Source organism: Sebastes fasciatus, chromosome 7 (genome assembly GCF_043250625.1).
Source record: "Sebastes fasciatus isolate fSebFas1 chromosome 7, fSebFas1.pri, whole genome shotgun sequence".
In the NCBI taxonomy this organism is placed as follows: Eukaryota; Metazoa; Chordata; class Actinopteri; order Perciformes; family Sebastidae; genus Sebastes; species Sebastes fasciatus.
In genome coordinates, this window is record NC_133801.1 from 26,737,139 (window position 1) to 26,757,811 (window position 20,673).

The following is a 20,673-nucleotide window of genomic DNA, read 5'->3' on the forward strand; positions in this document are numbered from 1 at the left end:
GGCCTGAGTCCATGACCACACCACGATTTACGGCTCAGTTTGTGGTTTTTAACATTGCCGGTTGAAGTGGACCGCAGAATTTTAATCGCTCCTCCTTGGCTCCAAAAACATTACCCCACAAACATTACCTCAGTTTTGTCTTTGTTTAATTGAAGACAATTCTGGCACATCCAATCGTTGATTTGTTCAATGCACTTACTCAGTGCTTGTAATTGGACCATAGTCCCCCGGTGATATGGTTATGTAAATGTGTGTGTCATTTGCATAATTATGGTGACATATGTTGTTGTTTTCCATAATCTGAGCCAGTGGAAGCATGTAGATGTTAAACAGAAAAGGCCCCAGAATGGAGCCTTGGGGAACTCCGCGTGTCATATTTGTCCACTCAGATGTGTAATTACCTATAGACACAAAGTAGTCCCTGTCCTTTAAGGAGGATTCAAACCAGTTTGGTACTGAGCCAGAAAGTCCCACCCAGTTTTCCCGACGGCCTAGTAATATGTTGTGGTCGACCATACAAGTGGCAAAATTGCCTGGAGCCTCCCATCAGCCACAGGCTCAAAAACTGTGATGGTGAACCATGATTGTTGTGGGTTGTGCTGCACCACCGCCTCTCTGTAGAACCCCATGGGTGGGTTCTTGTTAGCACCCTAAGATGGTCGAAAGGTTCTGGATAGAACTTCCAGAGAGTTCTGTGTGGAACCATTACACCAAAGAACAGTTCTCTGTAGAACCTCTCATAGGGGGTTCTAGGTATGAGACACTCCAGGTGGAACCTTTATAAAAGGTTCGGAGAAGTTTGATCATAACACTTGAATTGGCATATTCAAAAATATAATTTTCTATATAATATAATGTCTATTCATACAACTTCAAATGAGCCCAATTACAGTGTTTGTGTACTGAATTTTAAGCCCTTTTGCATTATAAATAGTTAATCACTTTCGTAGGTAACCAATGTCCAACAAACGTAACAACGTTTACTTTTGGTTTCACATGGGACACAATCAGCGGCCTCCTGGGTGAAAGTCCTGTGTTCGTTGACCCATCCACAACCTGTCACACCCGTCGTTAGAGGACGTTCTCGGTTGTTATACTAGTTGTTATACCGCGTTAACTTTCAATAATGGTCGCTCAATATACTACGTCACTTGCCCTGACTGAATGCAAAGATGTTGACATTCAATGTATCTGTGGTGCGCAGAAAGGTACAATACAAACATTTTTTCCTGGTGACTGGGCTGGCATATGTCACCCATTGACTGTATGCGACACAATGCCTGACCTGCATGTTCTGCCCGTGTTTTAAGGTTGGAGTAAAGGCATGTGTTGGGGGAACTGTTCATTCTGTATAATACAAGGCAAGGCAGCTTTATTTGTATAGCACATTTCAGCAACAGGGCAATTCAAAGTGCTTTACACAAACATTCAAGAACATTGCGACAAAGTGCAAAAGAACATTAAGACAATACAGTATGAATACACACACTATGAATACATTGGGGTGAGTTGGCTGCTCAAGGCCCGCCTTAGAGACGACATGAGGCCTCATGTGAGCCAAACACCTACCGAGTTACACTTGAATGGAAGTGTAATCTCTCTCCTGCTTTATATGTCTTCTGAACTTGCATAGAGCGCTCCAGCTCCTTCCTCAAAAAGAAATGTGTGCATGTGTGTGAGTGAGTGAGTGAGTGAGTGAGTGAGTGTGTGAGTGTGTGCGAGTGTGTCTTACCACTGGGGTTGAATTGCATGCAGGATATGGGTTTGTCATGAGCTGGGAAGTGAGCCACCACTCCCTCTCCATCCGAGTCCTCACTCACCAAGACCTGGAGTATATATACATACACACACACACACACACACACACACACACAGAGAGAAACTCAAAATCATTTTCTAACAATAAGAACATTGAACCCTGAACGGGACTTTCCCCTGCTCAAGGATTTCTCTTCACATTTTGGTTTGGTCTGATATCACCACACTCGGCAGCGTTCTTTGACATCACCCCGCAATGAAATAGCAGGAGGTTAAACTCCTTTCTGAATGTGTCGTTGCCCTCTTGTGGATAGAAAATAATTAGCATATTACCTGATAAACAAAACACAAACAAGCACTTTGTTCAAAATCCTTCTCTTTGTGCTGCGTTAAAGAAATTATGAATCATCAAAGTTATATTTTATTAGTGCTGGTGCTTCAGTAAGAGGCTGTGCTGAGACCAGCGTGATGGAGTATTACGCAACAATAGACAAGAATATGAACACATTTACTTTGGCTACAATGTGGCTTTTTCACACGTGGCTTTGACAATACCCCCTGGCAGCAGCCGCGTTTTCCCGTAAACAGGCGTCAAATCTGTTTTTGGCTTGCTACTTCTGAAACTCGCCTAAGAAAATTCAAGTTTAAGTCACTTTGCACAACTAGAGACTGCTCCTAAATCTCTGTATGAAGTCTGTTGTGGAGAAATCTAACTAAGACTGAGCCGAGATCAGGAGCTGGCAGAAAATCCCTTTAGTCAGGAAGAGAGATTAGAAATAAGACCAGACATGAGGTCCACTTTGTGCACAAGTGCGTGTGTGTGAGAGAGAGAAAACATATACACAGGGTTAAATTTGGCCCCAGTGTTGCATAAACGATGTCAGGAAGGCTGGCTGAGCATCTTAAATAGGAAAAAATCAAAAAACTAAAGGGCTTTCGTCTCAAACTACAAGCAAGAAAATAAGCAAGGGGGTGGGGAAGAAAAAAAGGGAGAATACAAAGAAAGAAAGAGGCTGGTGACATGAAGCAGATCTATTTTATTACGATTCATGCAGACAATGTTGTTCTGTGAGGGAATCCTGCTGGAGCCCTTTGAAACAAGAGTGTCCTCCAGAGGACCAAGCCCATTACACAGGGGAGAGTGTGTGTGCCTGTGTGTTAGGAGGCTGCTGTTCCAAATAACGAATTTCAAAGCCTGAAAGACATGGGAATATCCTGGACTGCCACACGAACCCATCTCTATCATATTCCTGCCTTTTTCCCCATTTCTCAAAAAAAAAAATCACACCCCAACCCCCCATCTTAATTCACTCCTCCCCCTTCACCGCTACTAGCTTTCCCCTCCCTGCTCGCCAGGCCTACTCCGTGTTTATGGCCAGTGTACGGTTACAGTGTGTCGGCTGGTGACAAAGTGCAGGCCTGCTTCTGAAGGCTTACGTCCAGCTTATAAGACAACACACTGGCTACAGGGCGGCTACAGTCCATGTGTAAAGAGAGAAGGAGAAAGCAGTGAATGTGTGTGGCGACTACATTACTGACAAACTGTACTATGTATGCGAACACGCCTCATTAAAAATGTGACAGCTACTGCAGTGTGATTAATCATGTTTAAGGGGATAAAAGCTTTTAGTATTTCTTTAGATGTTAAAGGGAGATCCTGTCGGAGGCAACTGGCATGGTTCAAACCATAACCGGGGTTATAGACCAATATATTGTTATGTATACTTTCTGTATCCAGGTATATGTACCTGGATGGGTTTGTGTGGAATAATGTGGTTAAGGACAATACACCTGAATGTAGCTTACCCACCTTTGTGCCTAACATACAGCACATCCTTAAACTCCCAATAGAAAATAGCAATTAAAATGATATAAAATAACCAGCATCAACCAATCTGAGGAGATGGTGTCTAAATATATTGTAATAAATCATAGCAAATATGCAGACAACAGACTTTTTCAATTAAAAAAAAAACTTGTATTACATTTTTATTATTACTATTATTTATTTTTAGCATTTTGACAGTTGCTTGCCAAAGTGGTCACATTTCGTTGAGTTAAGCATAGACTATATAGAAGTAGTGGACGTAGTCTCTGTGACGTCACTCATTGGTTTATGGACTACGGTTTTGAAGCCTCGAGTTCAGCATTTTCGACGCAACCATCTTGGCTTTTTGGCCATTTCCTCATAGAATTCTATACAATCAGACTTATTTTTGAAACCAGAGGAGTCGCCCCCTGCTGGCTGTTAGAAAAAATGCAAGTTTTAAGGTACTTCCGCATTGGCTTCACTTTTTTCGGAACCGGAGATTGCCTTCTGAGTTTAAGATATGAGATCAATCCAAAAAGTTGAAAAGTAAGACTTTCAAACAGCTAATTAAAAAAGAGCATCCCCAAAAACAAATCAATAACACAGCAGTCTGCTCATGTAAGACAAATAGTGTGAGCAGCTGCATTATCTTGCAGAAAAACTGTGGCGTCCAACATTGACATAAGGTATTTTGTTCCTGCAGCTGATATTTCAATATGTTCTTATATCATAATGGATATTGATATCGCGGAAATACCCTGTAATATCATAATGTTTTTTAAGGCAATTTTACCCATCCCTACTCACAACTTGCTATTTTTTGGCGAGAAAAAAGATTTAATAGAAAAAAATATATATGGCTAGAAACTTACTTCTCACCCACCTCCCAAAACACCAATAAAAATGGCTTTATTGAACATTAAGACCTTATTTGACATATAGTGCACTCGCTCAGCCTTGAGCTTCATCTGAGGTTTCGGACCAACAGCTGACTGTTTACAGAACGTCTCTCCTACTCTCCTGCTAAAACATACAGGGCTGTGGCTAAAAGCTTGGCTGTTAAAATATGCAGTAAGTCTAAGTCACACCTTTCAGAGAGTTGTGCAGAGGTAGGTGAATGGACCCAAGTGTGTCCAAGCCACAGAAAAAAAGCCAGCCTTGGAGATTTTCCCATTTCCCACCAAGCCGCAGAGGCCAAAGTTATATTTACCTGGTTCACACATGACAAGAGAGAGAGACCAAAAGCCAAGAACAAATTGGTATCAATTTAGTCTTATATATATATATATACTGTATAGTCTGTAAAGGGAGAACCCATGTCAGGTCAAGGGATCCCTTTGAAAATGGCCATGCATATTTTTCCTCACCAAAATTTAGCACAAGTTATAACGTTTCTTAAGTTGGAGCATTATTTAGCCTCCTTCGCAACAAACTAGTATTACATGGTTGGTACCAATGAATTGGTCCCCCCGTCCTTTACCCGGTCCTCTACCCGGGCTCCTCTGCCCGTGGTGGCAAGATACAAATTTAAGGGATTTCCCCAACAACTTTGGAACAGCCTCCACCTAAGTTAGCAGAACGTGTTATCTTCCATTTCTTGATCTCCTTTTAAATTGGCAATTTTATAACCTAAAAGAATCACCCTTGACACATTTTACATTAAATGGTTGTTTTTTTTCCTGACACTATTAATTCTGCATCACACCTTTCCCTGTCCTCATGACATATTAATTTAAGGCCAAGCGATGAAGCAATGGTCTGTCAAGTAATGCCAGGTGCCATTTGCAGCATTTACAGCAAATGAAAGCAGATGTTTGAAAGCATCTCGGATTTAAAAACAAAAAAAGCAACTCTGATAATTGAGATTAAAAGAAGCTGAAACAAATTTACACACATACAAACACGTAACTACAGACCAATACGTTATTAAATCTGACAGCACTAAGTGTGTTTGCATGGCTATGATTTACATTTCCAGTGTGTGCTGTAAATTATTTTATTTTACTACAACACACACAGGTGTGCACTGCTGACATTTACTTTGGCAATTAAGGAGACACTAGAATTACCGCTTCGCTGTAGTATGCCTCCGCCAACCAGTCAAGTTGCAGTTTACATCCATGTCTGTCCACAATGTCATCGTTTCATCATTTCATCCCATTAGATGTTTGTGTGAAAAGTCATAAATAAATAAATATGAATTCTTGACTTATGACCAAAAAACTTGTTTTGTGAGCTCATACTGACCTCGACCTTTGACCACCAAATTCTAATCAGTTCATCCTTGAGTCCAAGTGGACGTTTGTGACAGATGCAATACAAGAGATATTGCGTTCACAAGAATGGGACAGACGGACAACCCGAAAACGGAAGAACAATTTGCCCGAATTTGATCGTTACACCCTACTAATAATACCCATAATGAAGTATTACAGAAATTAATACATAGTGTAGTTTGTGCAAATTTACTGCAAAAAAACGTATTGTGCATAACACTGATATTATATGAATTGTTATATCTCTGATATCTCTTCTCACTCTTGCCTTGATTGACTGATATTCCATGACACTGAGGTGCCTTCGTGCTTTCTATAATGTCCATAAAGAGTGACCATGACAATTTTACATTTAACAGAATCACAGTGTACAAAACCCAGTATTATGAGATCATTAACAATATCAAACAAAAGCAGAAACCCTCGACTGACCTGTCCTTCGCCAACACTGTGCGTGTCAACGATGGTGACCACACCGGGGTTGTGGGGGCTGCGGCGACTCGCACTGTGAGGTGTGCCCTCCTCGTCCGGAGTGCCTGCTGGTAGTGTGCCTGCCAACTGGGTGACGACTTTACCCACCATTGTCAGGCCTGTCTTTAAAGTCTGGAGGGACAAAGAAAACTCTTATTGACAGATTATATCAGTGCTTAAACATCTGGTGTTACATATTCCCAAATTATTCTGAACATATGCAATATACTACATTTCGTAGCTCACTTAGTTTGAAGCCTTTACGGAAACTGAAGATGAGCGGAAGAGCAGCTGAGGAAATACTGGATGTGCAATACTGTGCCTGTGCGTGTGTGTGTGTGTGTGTGTGTGTGTTCACTTGATGCCTGCTGATAACTTGTAGTGCTGATGACTTGTAGCACTGTAGCCGCAGGAGACACCGTCTGTGTATGCAAGTGTATGCGTGCGTGTGCGTGTGCATGTGCGTGTGTATGTGTGTGTGTGTGTGCGTGTGAGGCTCCTCTGTGTCCGCTTAAGGTCCAGCCAGGGTGTCTGGCTCAAACACACCTCTGTGGCTCGATTGAGGGAAATGGATAGTGCTGCTTAAGTGGAGTCTATCTCACCTACTACACTGTCTTTGTCTAATGGAGTCCAATGCGTGTGACTGTGTGTCTGTGTGTGTGTAAGCGCGCCAAAGGGGCCCCGGAGAGCCTAATCAGGCATTCAGACTAGGCGGCCCTGTCAATACAGCGTGGCGCCTTGCGTTTGTTGGGTCTGAGGATCACCCACTGTCTCTCTTCGCCACTTGGCCAGGCACACTAACAGTGTCTGCTGGCCTGTGTGTGCGCATGTGTATGCCTGCATGTGTGTGTGTGTGTGTGTAAAATGCCAGAAGAGCCATCAATTATTAAGTGAGGCGTTTGGCTCCTAATTGATCAACACTAATGTGTTTTCTAATCACTGCAGTTGTGGAGTTCTTAGTGGTAGTCCAAACAGGGGCTATTGATCTGCCGGTGGGACGGGGGTGGGACGGGGGGAGTCTGGAGGCAGATCTTGTCTGATGGCTGACAAAAACACATCACAACACTCACACACACACACACAGCTACGGGGCCTGATGTCGCCATCTAAACAAATTACAACCTAATTTATGTGAAAGGTCTTTCTCGATCATACACCCAGGAGTGACGGGCAACAGGGCTGATGAGATACACAAATTTACCATAAGAGAGCGAATTTGGAACAAGGAAGGGAGTCCAATCGGCCAGAGCTGTTGCACTCTCTCTCTCTAATCTTTCTTATAAACAAAAGCCATTACTCTTTAATGCTTACCCCCCCACCCTCACCCCCCTTTTTGTTTCCATGTCTCTGGACGTCAGCACTAAGAGCCAGCGTGTCGCGCCACAAGCCAGAGGGAGATACCTTGTCATCCATATTGAGATATATGGTCCTAAATGAGGAGAGGGTGGGCAAGCAGACTGCCTGTCTGCATATCAATACCCCCCCACCCACCTCCTCCCTCCCCAACCACCGCTATTGTCCACCCCTTATACCATGCCGCTAACCTGTTAGCGACACAATGCTCTTTTTGATGTATACCACCATTAGCCTGTTAATGAGACTTCTCTCACACTAGCTGTTAGCACTCATTAAGCAAAAGGAGAAGGGATACACTTGCTCTTTGTAAATCAATTAGCCCTTTCCTCTGGGAGAGACAATCGTATAAGGAGCTAGCTAGTTAGCGTGTGTTGGCAGGCAGCTAAATCAGACCTGGAATGAATTTCACCTGGTATCAAAGGAGGGCTGTTGGCTGTTAGTGAGCCATCTTAGAGTCTAGAGCCCCCCCCAACCCCCCCGTGGAGATGAGTGAAACAAGACCACTGGAGAGAAACAGATTACAGTGGGAAAAACAGATAGGCAGGTTGATGAAGTGTCTCATAAGCTCAGCCCCAGTCAGCCAGGCGGGCCAGGTGGATCCAATGTCAGCACATTTACAGATGGTGAAGTGCAGAGCTGGAAATACTGTATTATGTGCTATTTTATCTGAGCAAAGGCTTAAGACAGACCGAAGGACCTATAGAGAGATTATAGCCACACAGTCTGAACACGAGAACTCGATTTAAAAAACGTTTACGATTAAAGCAAACTATAGTTTAGCGTCAGTCCTTCTGTAGGGAGATGTGGTTGAATGAGAATCTAAGCCGTAACTATAAAATAGTGGAGATAAATATATATATATATACAGTATATAGGAGCTTGGCTCGGGTCTGAGAAGTTGTAGCATTTATTCACCAACAAATTAACTGTACACACACTGCACAGCTACGTTCAACTCCACACTCACCGCCGCCACACACACACGATCTGTCGGGACACTTGCTGCCGTTACGTCGGGCAGGCACACTGCTGACAATCTCGCAGCTAAACTAAATGATGCAGTGGAAACTTACTGGGACAATACCCGCAGCGTCATGGCTGCTACAGTATAACTCTCCCGGTCTGGTGAACCGGGGACTCAGTTGTCTGTTGTGCTCATACACTGCAGCTGGTGATAAATGATGGATTTAACCTGTTTGTGCATCGGCTTTTTGTTGTGCAGCCGGGCGGCTTGTTAGGCACTAAAAATAACACCGTTGCATGCGACACACTAATCTTGTCAGTTAACGGTTGGTTATCTAGAATTTAGTTTTTAAAGTTAGGGTCTCTCCGGTTTCATCCCACAGTCCAAAGACATGCAGGTTAGGTTCATTGTTGACTCTAAATGTCCCGTAGGTGTGAATGTGAGCGTGAATGGTTGTCTGTTTCTATGTATCAGACCTGTGATAGTCTGGCGACCTGTCCAGGGTGTACCCTGCCTTCGCCTAATGTCAGCTGGGATCGGCTCAAGCCCCCCCGCGACCCTGAATAGGATAAGCAGTTACAGATAATGGATGGATATATGGATATATATATATATATAGTACTGTGATAGACTGGTGTACAGATGCAATAAAATGAATAAATGTACACAGGTTGTGCAGTAATGTAGAAGGTAAATGTATATATTCACTTACTTTGGCAGCATTGATCACTGTAGCTGTGTAGGACTGTGCATTGTCACCGCAAGCTCCCCCGCGAGACTGGTGACATCTGATCAACTGCGAAAATACAACGATTTACAAATAAATACAAGACATACTGTATAGTGTAAGTCTGCAGGAGATGTATGAAAAGAAAAACAAATTGGGGGAAATTAACTCAGATTTCAGACATCCAAAAGTCTCCCCTCTTCACTCTTTGGTGAAGGAAATTGGGTTTTGCTTTGAAAGAAGCATTACACAACCAAACAGCCAATCTGCTCTGATTTAATTTTCAAATACAATATCACTTAAATGGCTCCATCTCAGTATTACTCTTACTGTTCAAGAGACTAGATTTTTGTCATTTCTGGAAATCCTTAGGCAGTCACACAAACAGTGGCCCCATCTGTCAATTACTTGAGTGGGCCAGCACCAAAACACTATTATGCATTAAACGTATTGCAGAGTGCGCAATAGAACATTCTGCTTTTTATCTAAGTACTTAACAATCCCATTACACAGAAAGAGAACAGAAAACTCCTATGCATCTGTTGATTTTCAAAATGTTATCATCTCTCATGGACTCTTCTTGGAATGAGTTGTTTATCCAGACGGATTAAAGAGGCAGATAAAATGCATTTTTTTTGGGATTGTAAATATGTCTCTCTTCTGATAAGGCACTTCTGCAGTGGATGACTGTGTGTGTGTGTATGTGTGTGTACAGACTACCTTGTTCTCAGCGTAGGCTAGCCAGCGGCTTCCCAGAGCTATCGGATTTAGGCTGGGGCCGGGGCAGGGATAGCAACCTAAAAAGGACACAAAGATGGTCTTACTAAACAAAGTCACCAACGATAAGTAAAATAGGATTGAACATTTTGGCAAATAACCCACACGATCAAAGGTTTTTAAGTAAAAAACAGGAACACATGCAAGCCTTCTCTGGGAAGAGTGTCTGTAACTATCTTAAACCATTAATGTGTTTGTGGGGAGTCTCTTGTTTGGGAAGATAAATGGGAGTCTAATGTGGGTGACGTGTCTGTAGGCTTGTGTGTGTGCACAGTATGAGCTAATGGAGACTGTGGTACCCAATAAATTGAGGATGGCTCCTCTGCTGATTGACTAACACAGGAATCCCTGTGGGGACACACACACACACACACACACATTTACACGCAAACACAACCAGTGTGCTATCAGCAGAAATAAAAATAGCAACCAATAATCCTAAACGACCGACAAAGCCGTGCCTTCACGAACAGATAAATGTCTCAGATGTTATTTTTTTCCCTTTCCCACTCAAACAGATGTGGAAGTAAACAAGAACGCGGATTGCTACGACTTAACACCAAAAAACTGAGCTCCAACTACATGGGCGCGTCTATCATATCTGCTGCAAGACGGAATCAACCAAAAACAGGCAAACACATGCTTGTAAACAGACTGGAGAAATTATTGATATTGTCATAAATATCTTTTTAAATGCAAGCAGACACAGACAGTGACAGTTTCAATTGTGTGTAAACATGCAGGCAACAAAATGTTGATCCAATAATGATCACACCCGCTGTGTTCGAAAACACAGGCCCTCGTCAAATGCTCGTGCGTGCACACACACACACTGAGCTAATGTAAGTGCGTGGAGGTGTGGGGGAAAATGGCTTGCTGACAATAATTTAGTGCTCAGGGAGCAGATGAGGTGGAGACAGTAATTTAGTGTGCCGGGTTGGGGAAGGGGGTTGGTGGGGAGAAAGTGGGTTGAGGTAAGCCACAAGGGTTGCTGGTAACGCCAGAGAAGCCTTTTGTGCCTCTCCAAAGCCGAGGGGAGCCCGGGCAGTGAGATAACATATGTTTGACATCCTGGGTGGAGGGCGGGGGGCTAAAGCAGGCAGGAGGAAACAGACATGAACGGGCTGACTCCTGAAAGACCTTTGTGAGCGCGGCAATAGCTGATCCGCAGAGTTTGATGTTCCATATCTCTAAATTTCCATTTTTCAAATGTACTAAAAGTTTACAAAGTAAAACTTACTGTCACTGATGTTGCTGCTGCTATATTTTGAACAATACCTCTACCAATAAATTTACTCAGGCTATCAACCAATATTCTAAATTTGAATACAGATTTAAATTGTGAAAAAAAACAACAACTGACCTTCGAATATGAAATATAAATTAATAGAACATTTTCGCATGACGGGAGTCACACAGCGTCACATTAATTGTAAGTAAGGTCAGGTCAAGCTGAACGAGGAATAATTCAACAACAACTGTATGCTGACATTTTTAGGTGATCTCCCTCCAGCCAGCTGTCACCTTATGTAGGTTTTTGTAGTGAAATGAAGAGGGATCGTATAGATAACTTAATAAGTGGCTTACAAGAGTTCTTTAAAACAATCGCAGTGTGAACCTCGTGTGTGCATAATGTGTCACTAGAAGCCTGTCAGTCCAACGAAGGTGCCGCAGCACCAACTACGTTACGGTGCATTTCCACTCACTCCATTTCCGCTCACTAGTTAATCGATCACGGATGGCGTCGTTCTCTCGAATGGATAAAAAAAAAATGCTTAAATGGGTTGCCAAATATATTTGGGAAGACATTAATATATGGGCGGTCCGCCCAAGTAGTCTATAAGTGGGATGTTTCTAATCGCTTTTACATTTACATTTAATTTGTATTTTACAAAACAGATACTTTGATACGTTGGGCTGTGTACGTACTGAAACATTCTTCTCTTCTATCTTTTACAAGAAGGCTATATTAAAAGTTGTTTCATCAATTTGTATGATTGTATTTGTGCTCATTCAAAGACAGTGAAATGAAACTCTGAATGACTATAAAACAACTCAGTTATTATTTTATAATGAAGAGGTCTTTGTTTCCCTGGCACAAAAGCAGAATAAATAACGGCAAAAACATCGTCATCGGCTATTGGCCAAATTGTTATTTTAAACATCGGTATCGGTATCAGCCCATGATTTCACAATCTGTGCATCGCTAGAACCGAACCATGATCATTGTGAGCTGTTCCACTCAGAAAAGCTCGAGGAGGCTGTGGGATCATATTGAACAGAAGAGAAAGAAAAAGGCCCCAGCTCACACCACTTGAACGCAAAGCAAGAACATAAATATGGGACGAGCCTTAAGTGCTCATAAAATCACGACATGTCCACCATCACATCCCGGGAGAAGAAACGAACATACAGCGGTAGAACGGCCCATCCCGAGTGGAGCTCCACACATCACAGGACCCTTTGTTTACTGCTTTTACGGCCCAAACAGACCAAACAACGTTATGAAGAGGAGGCCCCTGCATTCAGAAACGATTAATAACTATTGAGTATGTTTGGTTTCCTGTGGCTCAGACACTGATAGGGAAGGCAGGCAGACAAAGAGGAGACACATTAAAGCCAGCCAGTAAGGTCAGTTTACTCCAGTCAATGACTTAAGTGGACAGCAATGGCCTTGTAATACAGTCTGGCCTTTCTTTCGCAGCCTCCTTGAGCCGACATGGCAGGTACAGCCAGGAGGATGCAAGAGCTGTGTTGTAAACAGTTTCCCTGTGTTGAGCTTCAAATGGAGGGGCCTCACATCGTGTTTTGATAAAAGCCGTTTAGTCACAATGCAAAGCTTGAGAGGACAGCAGGCCTTGGTGGCTGGTTAAGTATATGATAACCAAGTCAAACCGAGTCACCGATCATGTAGGGCAATGTCAGTGTTGAAAAGAAAAACACAACTGTTGGTGCTGTTGGTTTGCGCTACTGATTATAGTACAGAACACGCGAGTTTGGCCATAAACATACGTTTCCATTGGCAATAAAATACTATTTTCACATGTGATCACAATCTACATAAGAGATCTAGATCTGAATAACAATTGATCGTCTTCTGCAACCTAATAAAAGACTTTTCCTTTTCCTGCCAGGAGCTAAATAGACTGATTAAAGAGATTAAATACCCCTAAAAGATCCAAAAAGACACCAAAACAGGTTCAAGGACACAGAAGAAGCTCCTCAAAAACAGGCATCACACTGGGAGATAAATTACCTCTGTACTTTTTAACCGAGGCGCTTCTGAACTGTGGTCTGCAGAGAAAATGTCTCTATAGTACGATAGAAAAACAACTCTTTAAGTCTTAAAAAAGTTTCTTACTTGTAACAAAGAACTTCTTTGTGAAGGTGCAGCTGTCAAATGCTGCAATCTTCTCTTGTAGGCTCACAACAAGAATACTTGAAGAGGGAGAAAATAGTCCATTAGTAGAATGAAAATAAACATGCTGAGTATCATAAAATATGAGGTGCCTGAGTTTCTTTTTTCTTTTTCTTAGAACAGACGTACTGTTTGTTGCAGTGGAGATCATAGATGGGCGTCTTGAATTGAATTGATTTGACCATTTCCCCTGTCCGTAGAGAATACAGGTCAGCGCAACAATAGGGAGGGCTTGTCCTGAAAAACAGAAAAACAAATGCATTTAGTCAGTCTCTGAATAATTAATGCAGTTCTCAAGTAACTATTGATAAAACTTCAGGGCTTCAAGGCAGGATACAGACATTTGGGATGAATGATAACTTCCTTTTTAAAACAGACATTTCTGACCCACAACTACTGTTGTTCTCTTTTCAAATTACAACTCCAAAGTGTCTACTGTTCTATGAATCATGACGTTCTACCGTCACTGTCGGCAGAATGAGATAGACACACACATTCATACACTGATGGTAGAGGCTGCCATGCATGGTGCCAACCTGCCCATCAGGATCTAATCTAAATACTCATTCACACATCGATGGTACAGCCTTCAGGAGCAATTTTGGACGAACCCGCTCTACCTCTGCCCCAGTCACTTGCAGTCCCTTCCTGCAGACTTTAAGCCTGTGCAAGTCACAATCAGGAAACGACACATTTTAAAAAGCGGACAGCTGTTGCCAAGCCACCGAGGGAAATCTGGACATTATTCAAAAGACGAGCTCAAAATGGGAAGACTTTCATCCACTACAAGACAGAAATGACCTCAGTCATGTTGAATATTCCTGCAGCACACCATGTTCCATTGTCCGACTCTATACTGTGTCAAGCTCCGTCTGCCTTCCCAATCATTACTCCTTTTATTTGATATGGTGGAAAGAGATCTGCTTCTCCCATTCAAAATTCTGACATATGCACACACTAGGTGAAGAACCAAAGTCAAACAGGGGAAAAATAAGAAAAACGAGTGTTTACAGCTTAGTGAACCTTTTAGCACACAGCTACACAGCAAATGCAACACGGTGTTTTACCTGGAATGTACACTTGCATTTGATTGGCCAAAGCACTTTGTTACAGAATGGCATTGTATCAAAAATCTGGAAAAATCCAAGGCAATAATCAATATCAAAATATCAATCAATAACTTTTTATTTCTTTGAATATAACAAGGAGGTTGCATTTTAGACACCATGCTTTAGTCAGACTTAAGTTTTCCAATGGAGGGAGCTCTAAATGGGCCCGATGGTAGAGTAACCAGCCTGTCTTTACAACTTTTTCTTCCCCTTCTTTTCACCCCTCATTTCTTCCACCCATTCCCGTGGTGTTTTGACTTGGTCTTTGTGTATTTGTGCAGTGTTAGACATGCTTTACAAGTATTAAGCCTTTCTTCAATATGACAGCAAATGCCAAACAGTGTTTGTGTCTGCAGACTGGTGCTTGTGGAAATTGTGCTGTATGTATTGGCTAATGAAGAGTCGGAACTACAACTGGTTGACTATATTGTAAGAGGGTGCTTCTTAACAGAGGCCTTGAGGGAGAACCAGGTTCTAGGACTGAGAGAGCAAACGTTAAGCCAGGGTTACAACTTTTTCTGGTCTTATTTTTTTTTCAAGTCCTAAAAATTGCTACAACCAACACTTGAACTACAAACTACCATCTATGGCCTATGACAGCGATACTCGCATCAACATCGGCGAAGGAAGTGTGGGGATTGAGACAATCACCGCCCACAGCATCTTCCGACTACCCAGCCAGACCTGCTGGACCAAACGCCACCGAAAGTGGAGTCGACCGACCCGGGAAGACAGGGAGGAGAGCTGGGATGGGAGCTAAGCTAACCCAGCTAGGACCTAAGGCTATTCCACCACTCCTGGCTAATGTCTAGTTGCAAGAATATAAAATGGATGAAATAAGACTCAAGCTAACCCAGCAACAGGACATCGGACTGTTGCGCCCGCATCGTTACAGAGATCTCCATCGTGGCATCCCGGATCAAGCCGCACTTGGCAGGCAAACTGCAAAACAGAACGCAGGACGAGGGGAGGCGGACTCTGTGTTTACATCAATGATGCTTGGTGCTAAAACGTAGTCAAAGCTGATGGACAACGTTTCCCTGATGTCAAAAATGGTTATGTTAAGATGCTGGCCATATCATCTGCCCAGATAATTCACCAGTGGTTTTGTTGCTGCTGTTTCCATTCCTCCAGATGCAAATTAAAAAGATGCACTACAGGAATGCACTACTGTATTTGCTTTTTTTCTTGTGAAGCATAAATGGACTACAACTGCATTCCATTGTGAAAACCTGTGTTGTTAGAATGACAATAAAAGATCCTTGAATCCTTGAAACTGTGTGCGGCGCTGTCAAAGAATCAGTTAATAAGTTAGTTAACACCAGAGGCAGTACTTTGACACAAAAATGCAATTCTCTTAACGCAGACAAAGGCAGGAACACACACCCAGAGATCAAAGACAAAATGACTGCTGCAACAATATCCAACAACCATCTTGATGACTGATACATGAGCTAAGCCCGCTGGGAGTGTATGTGTCACATGTGCACATACGTGAACACACATACAGACATTTATAAGTACAGATACACACTAGTGTGGTTACTGCACGTCTCCCAAGCCAGCGGCTGGACAGTAACAGCGCCAAGTGAGCCCTGAGATCACTAAGCCCAGAATTAAAACATCGTCCAAGGACTGCACGTGTACTCTTTGTGTGTATGTGTGTGTGTGAAGTGTGTTCCTCCCTCCCAGGGAATGCTTACTGGAGAAGATAAAAGAGACGCCACAGAAAAAAAAAAAGTTTTGAACAATCCCTGATTAATTTTTCCGTCCTCATGGTTAACGTCTCCGTCAACATTTCAAAGGTCCACACGCTGCGAGCACAGCTACCATTAACAATCAAGAGCACAGACATTAAGATAAATACAAAAATTTCACTCAACGATAATTTACTTTTAGGCGGCTACATCATCGATTTCAGCATTATCAGAGTCCGATCAATCTAATTCAAAGCTCTATCCCGAAAAATGGGCCTCTGGAATTGATTCAAAGGGACCATGATAACCCGCTATTATAGAATCAAAATGGCACAGGGTTCAATTGTTTTGCTTTTGCAGTATTTTAACAAATGACCCAGTTCTAATGGAGGCAATGCAGGGTCAGATGTAATACGATTTCCTGATGCCGGGGACGTTGGGGCGTAGGTTGAAAGCAAGGCTAAATCACAATTATCATTATGGATCATGGCGGGATGTCAGTCCTTGCACATGTTAAGGTGACGCCGAGCACCATTCCCCAGCTCAGTAACAGGCCTATTACGATGGCCCTATTAGATCAATGTGTCAATTACTATTACTCAAACTGGCCCTTGGGTCTGAAAGGATACACAATGAGGGAGATGGAGGAAAGGAGGCTTGGCTCATTTACTTCCTCTGATAGGACAAGAAGCTACTAAAGAAATTAAGGAAAAAACGGAGTGGCCCTGCCAGATACAAAATGGACAAAATACAAAATGATAATAGAACACGGTCAGAGAGAAAAAAAACAACTATACTTTTAAATTAAACCATTGTTGCAACATGCAATTTCATAAAAAAGAGAACTATCCATGGAAAAAAAAAAAAAAACTTAACATCAAGGCAACGTTCTTGTATGGCAGTTTTGTGGCTTCTTTCGTTAAAACAGACGGCTCTGTGAGGCTGTACTTACAAGCAATGTTTACCATGTTTACCATCTTAGTTTTCCATGTTAGCATGCTAACATTTGCTAATCAGCACTTAACAGATAATACAGCTGATCAAACACAAATGCAAACTTTGGCCAGATGATAGTACCACATGAAAAGTCAGATGATCTTCATCCTGAGGGAAACTTGAATGTCTTAAAATCATCAGAAACATCCTCAGAGAACCATGAGCATCTGAAAAACATGTGGTGCCAATTCAATGAGTAGATGTGGAGACATTTTACTAGGTAAGTACAAAACGTTGACCTGCTGGTGACACCATGTGAAAAGTAAGGGGATCAACAAAGTCATTAGAATGTATCCTCTGGCGACCATGAATGTCCGTACTAACTTTTTCCATCTACTAGATGGATGGATCGAACCAAAAATGTCAACCTTGGGGAATATGGAATAGACATACAGCACGTTTCTGTACAAAATGTACGGCAATCCATGAGATGTTTGTTGATATATTCAGTCTGAACCAAAATTGATGAACATCCAGTTACCAACATTGCCATACCTGTGCTAGTGTTGCTAAAAATAGTTTGTATTGGTACAAAAAAATGGTCCAATATTGGATTTTGTATTGGAAATTCTATATTGCTATGCTGTAAAGCAACCAGACACCTGCTGAATCCATCTCCCTTTGGATTGTCTCTACAGTAAAACCTGTCTGTTTGGGTCATTTTTCTGTCATACTACTGTGCCGCACTGTACCAGATTTGGACAACCTCCTAACAACACAATGTTTAATGTGACTTTTACAACCAAGTGTAAGTCTTAATTTTAGATATACAGCTGTTTGGAATGGTCATTAAGGACCATTACGGATGGTGCATGTCTTATTATTGTGCCATTATCATCAATCTAGTATTTGTACTTCCTCCGATGAAACATGTTGACATCTGTTATTTAAATTTTTACATCAATGCTGCGCTTATTCCATGAGCACTTTCCCTCTAACTGAGAAAATTTGCACACATCTTTTTTATGAACGTGAACTAAACCAGAGGATCAAAACCACAAGACTTCATGTGGCTGAGGAAAGCATAGATGGAAGCCTGAGGAGGAATTAAAAAGCAGGCAAATAAATTCATTTACAAGTAAGGAACGTCATCACATTTCCGTCTGGTGCGAGGTTTTACAAGCTCCCCAAATACGAACGACAATTACATGCTGTGGAAATGCTAAACAAATACAACCTCGGTTTGGAAAGCCCAGGCTGTGCTCTGCTGAACGAGAGAACACTGATGCTCCAACTGGAGACTGTTGGACTTCCGAGGAATTGTATTTCCACTAGGGTTCCACTGATAGGAACTTTTGAATAATGAAACCAGAAATTTAAAATTAACTTTGCCAATATCCAATAAGTTGTCAACATTCAACAAGTACTCAAAGTTCTCACTGGACTTTTATTCTTGGCAGAAAAGAAAAGCCTCTGAAAAAGTGTTGAAACAATGTGACACAAAGTCTTCACTGCAAACAGAAGGGCAAATATTGGCACTACATTCAAAGTTGAGTTTTGACCTTGGAAACAGAAACTGAGCATGTCATTTCATAATCAATCTCATAATCTGTAGTAGCTGCTATGGGGCTTTGACTCATATTACATTAACTTTATCAAAAGATGGAGTTCACCCAGTTGCCATGGAATCATTATGTTCAAATTTGCACATTTTCTTTGCACTTTAAGGAACTCCCGTCCATGCAGGGACAATCAAATCTGCATCTACAATTCCATGACTACTGGAAAAAGAAAAACTGTTCTTCTTTCCGTACTCACTCTTGCTATTTATTTTGTTTTTTACTCAAACTCCTCTCATTCTCAGTTCAAACCTAGACACCCCCTCCACACACACACACACACACACAACAAACGCTGGCCACATCAGAGCCTGATAGGGGCCTGGAGGGAGCCACAGTGATTCCGGCAAGCTGCAGGCATTAGTAGGAAAGTAATTAGGGTAAAAAGTTCAACTGCAGAGCAGCCAGAAATACATTTCCCTCACTGTTTAATACCGCACATATAATGGCCAGCATTTTGGAAACACACTGCCCTGTGTGTTTGTGTGTCTTCATGTATTAAAGCATTGCATTCTAGCTAAAAGTAAGACAAATAGCAAACAAAACCATTAAATCTGACTGTACTGGTGACAAAAAAGGTAAGAGAAGAGTTTAAAAAAAAAAAACATCACCTTGCAAATTTAGGAACTACCCAACAATAAATAGTGTAAGAATAAAATGAAATTCAACATGGGAATTTATGTATATAAAGTCCATAAATCCAGCTCATTCCTTCTGCCTTTGTCAGCAGTGAAGTGGATATTAATATTCATTACCTAAACCATAGCTGCATTAGATCCAATTTTAGCATTTTAGCTTTGTGTGCCAATTTTCTGTCAAAGTTAAGTAGAAGCACTTGACACGAGAAACATCTGGCCATGGAGGAGTTCTTTCTTCTGCTTTGACATCTCAAAGCTGTATCTAGAAACGTGAAGAGTTAACTTTGCCTTGTGTCTGCTCGTGCATAAAGGATACGGGCTAGAGGACAGCTTGAAGCCAGGATACAATTTGTGTGTTACAATGCAAATTACTTAACGATCATTTCATCAGTTACTAAGGCTCTACAAAAACGTATCCACTATCATAGTGTCCTGGCTAAGAGAATAGGTAGTAAACAAGGTAAAAACTAAGTGGAATCAGGGCCCATACTTATCAAATGTCTCATAACCACTCCTATGAATCGTGCTTAAACTTAACAAAAGGACTGCCTCCTTGGAGATATTTTGATGCCACTGTTTTACGACACTCTCACCCATAAAATAGAAATTACGATGACATATTGTAGTTTTCCTGACAGTTGCAATTTGGAGTATAGATAGTGGTAAAATTTAAACGCTAAAAATGTGCAGGCATTATGTAGATAGCCAAATGTTATAGGTGACTAAGCTAACTGGGTTATACATGCAAATATAAAAAGCATACATCTCATAATGACATTCACCAATAAGCCATTCACTTAAGGCACCTGCGAGCCATGTGCCACAATTTGTAATAATGCAGCTTGTTTTTCCATAACTTTACATTGAATCTGTGCATTATCTGGGGCGTTCTAAGAGTGATGAACGTTTGATTTATTGCTGCCAAAATGTTTGGCTGTGACAGACCCAAATCATCACTGTTGCACAGCTACATTTTCCCTGTGCCGTATAGGGTGGCAGGGAGCTTGTTTTTTGCAGTGAGTGCATGTTCTTGTTCTTTTTGTATACCAAAAAACATCAGTCAAAACAAGAGAAATAATAATATATAGCCATGCTTGTGGCTCTGTGAGGCTGTACG

The 20,673-nt window shown here is 41.8% G+C and overlaps 1 protein-coding gene across 3 annotated transcripts in view; it reads right to left on the minus strand.

Moving 5' to 3' along the window:
• Positions 1-20,673, minus strand: part of bcas3 (BCAS3 microtubule associated cell migration factor) — a 351,373-nt gene that overhangs the window by 304,793 nt on the left and 25,907 nt on the right. For all 3 annotated transcript variants that reach the window (XM_074640019.1, XM_074640022.1, XM_074640020.1), the window contains exons 8-13: positions 13,687-13,794; positions 13,501-13,577; positions 10,083-10,159; positions 9,348-9,431; positions 6,277-6,447; positions 1,733-1,826 (exon numbers count right to left, since the gene is read on the minus strand). In XM_074640019.1, coding sequence (XP_074496120.1) covers positions 1,733-1,826; positions 6,277-6,447; positions 9,348-9,431; positions 10,083-10,159; positions 13,501-13,577; positions 13,687-13,794 — 611 coding nt within the window. The remainder of the gene's footprint in view (positions 1-1,732; positions 1,827-6,276; positions 6,448-9,347; positions 9,432-10,082; positions 10,160-13,500; positions 13,578-13,686; positions 13,795-20,673) is intronic.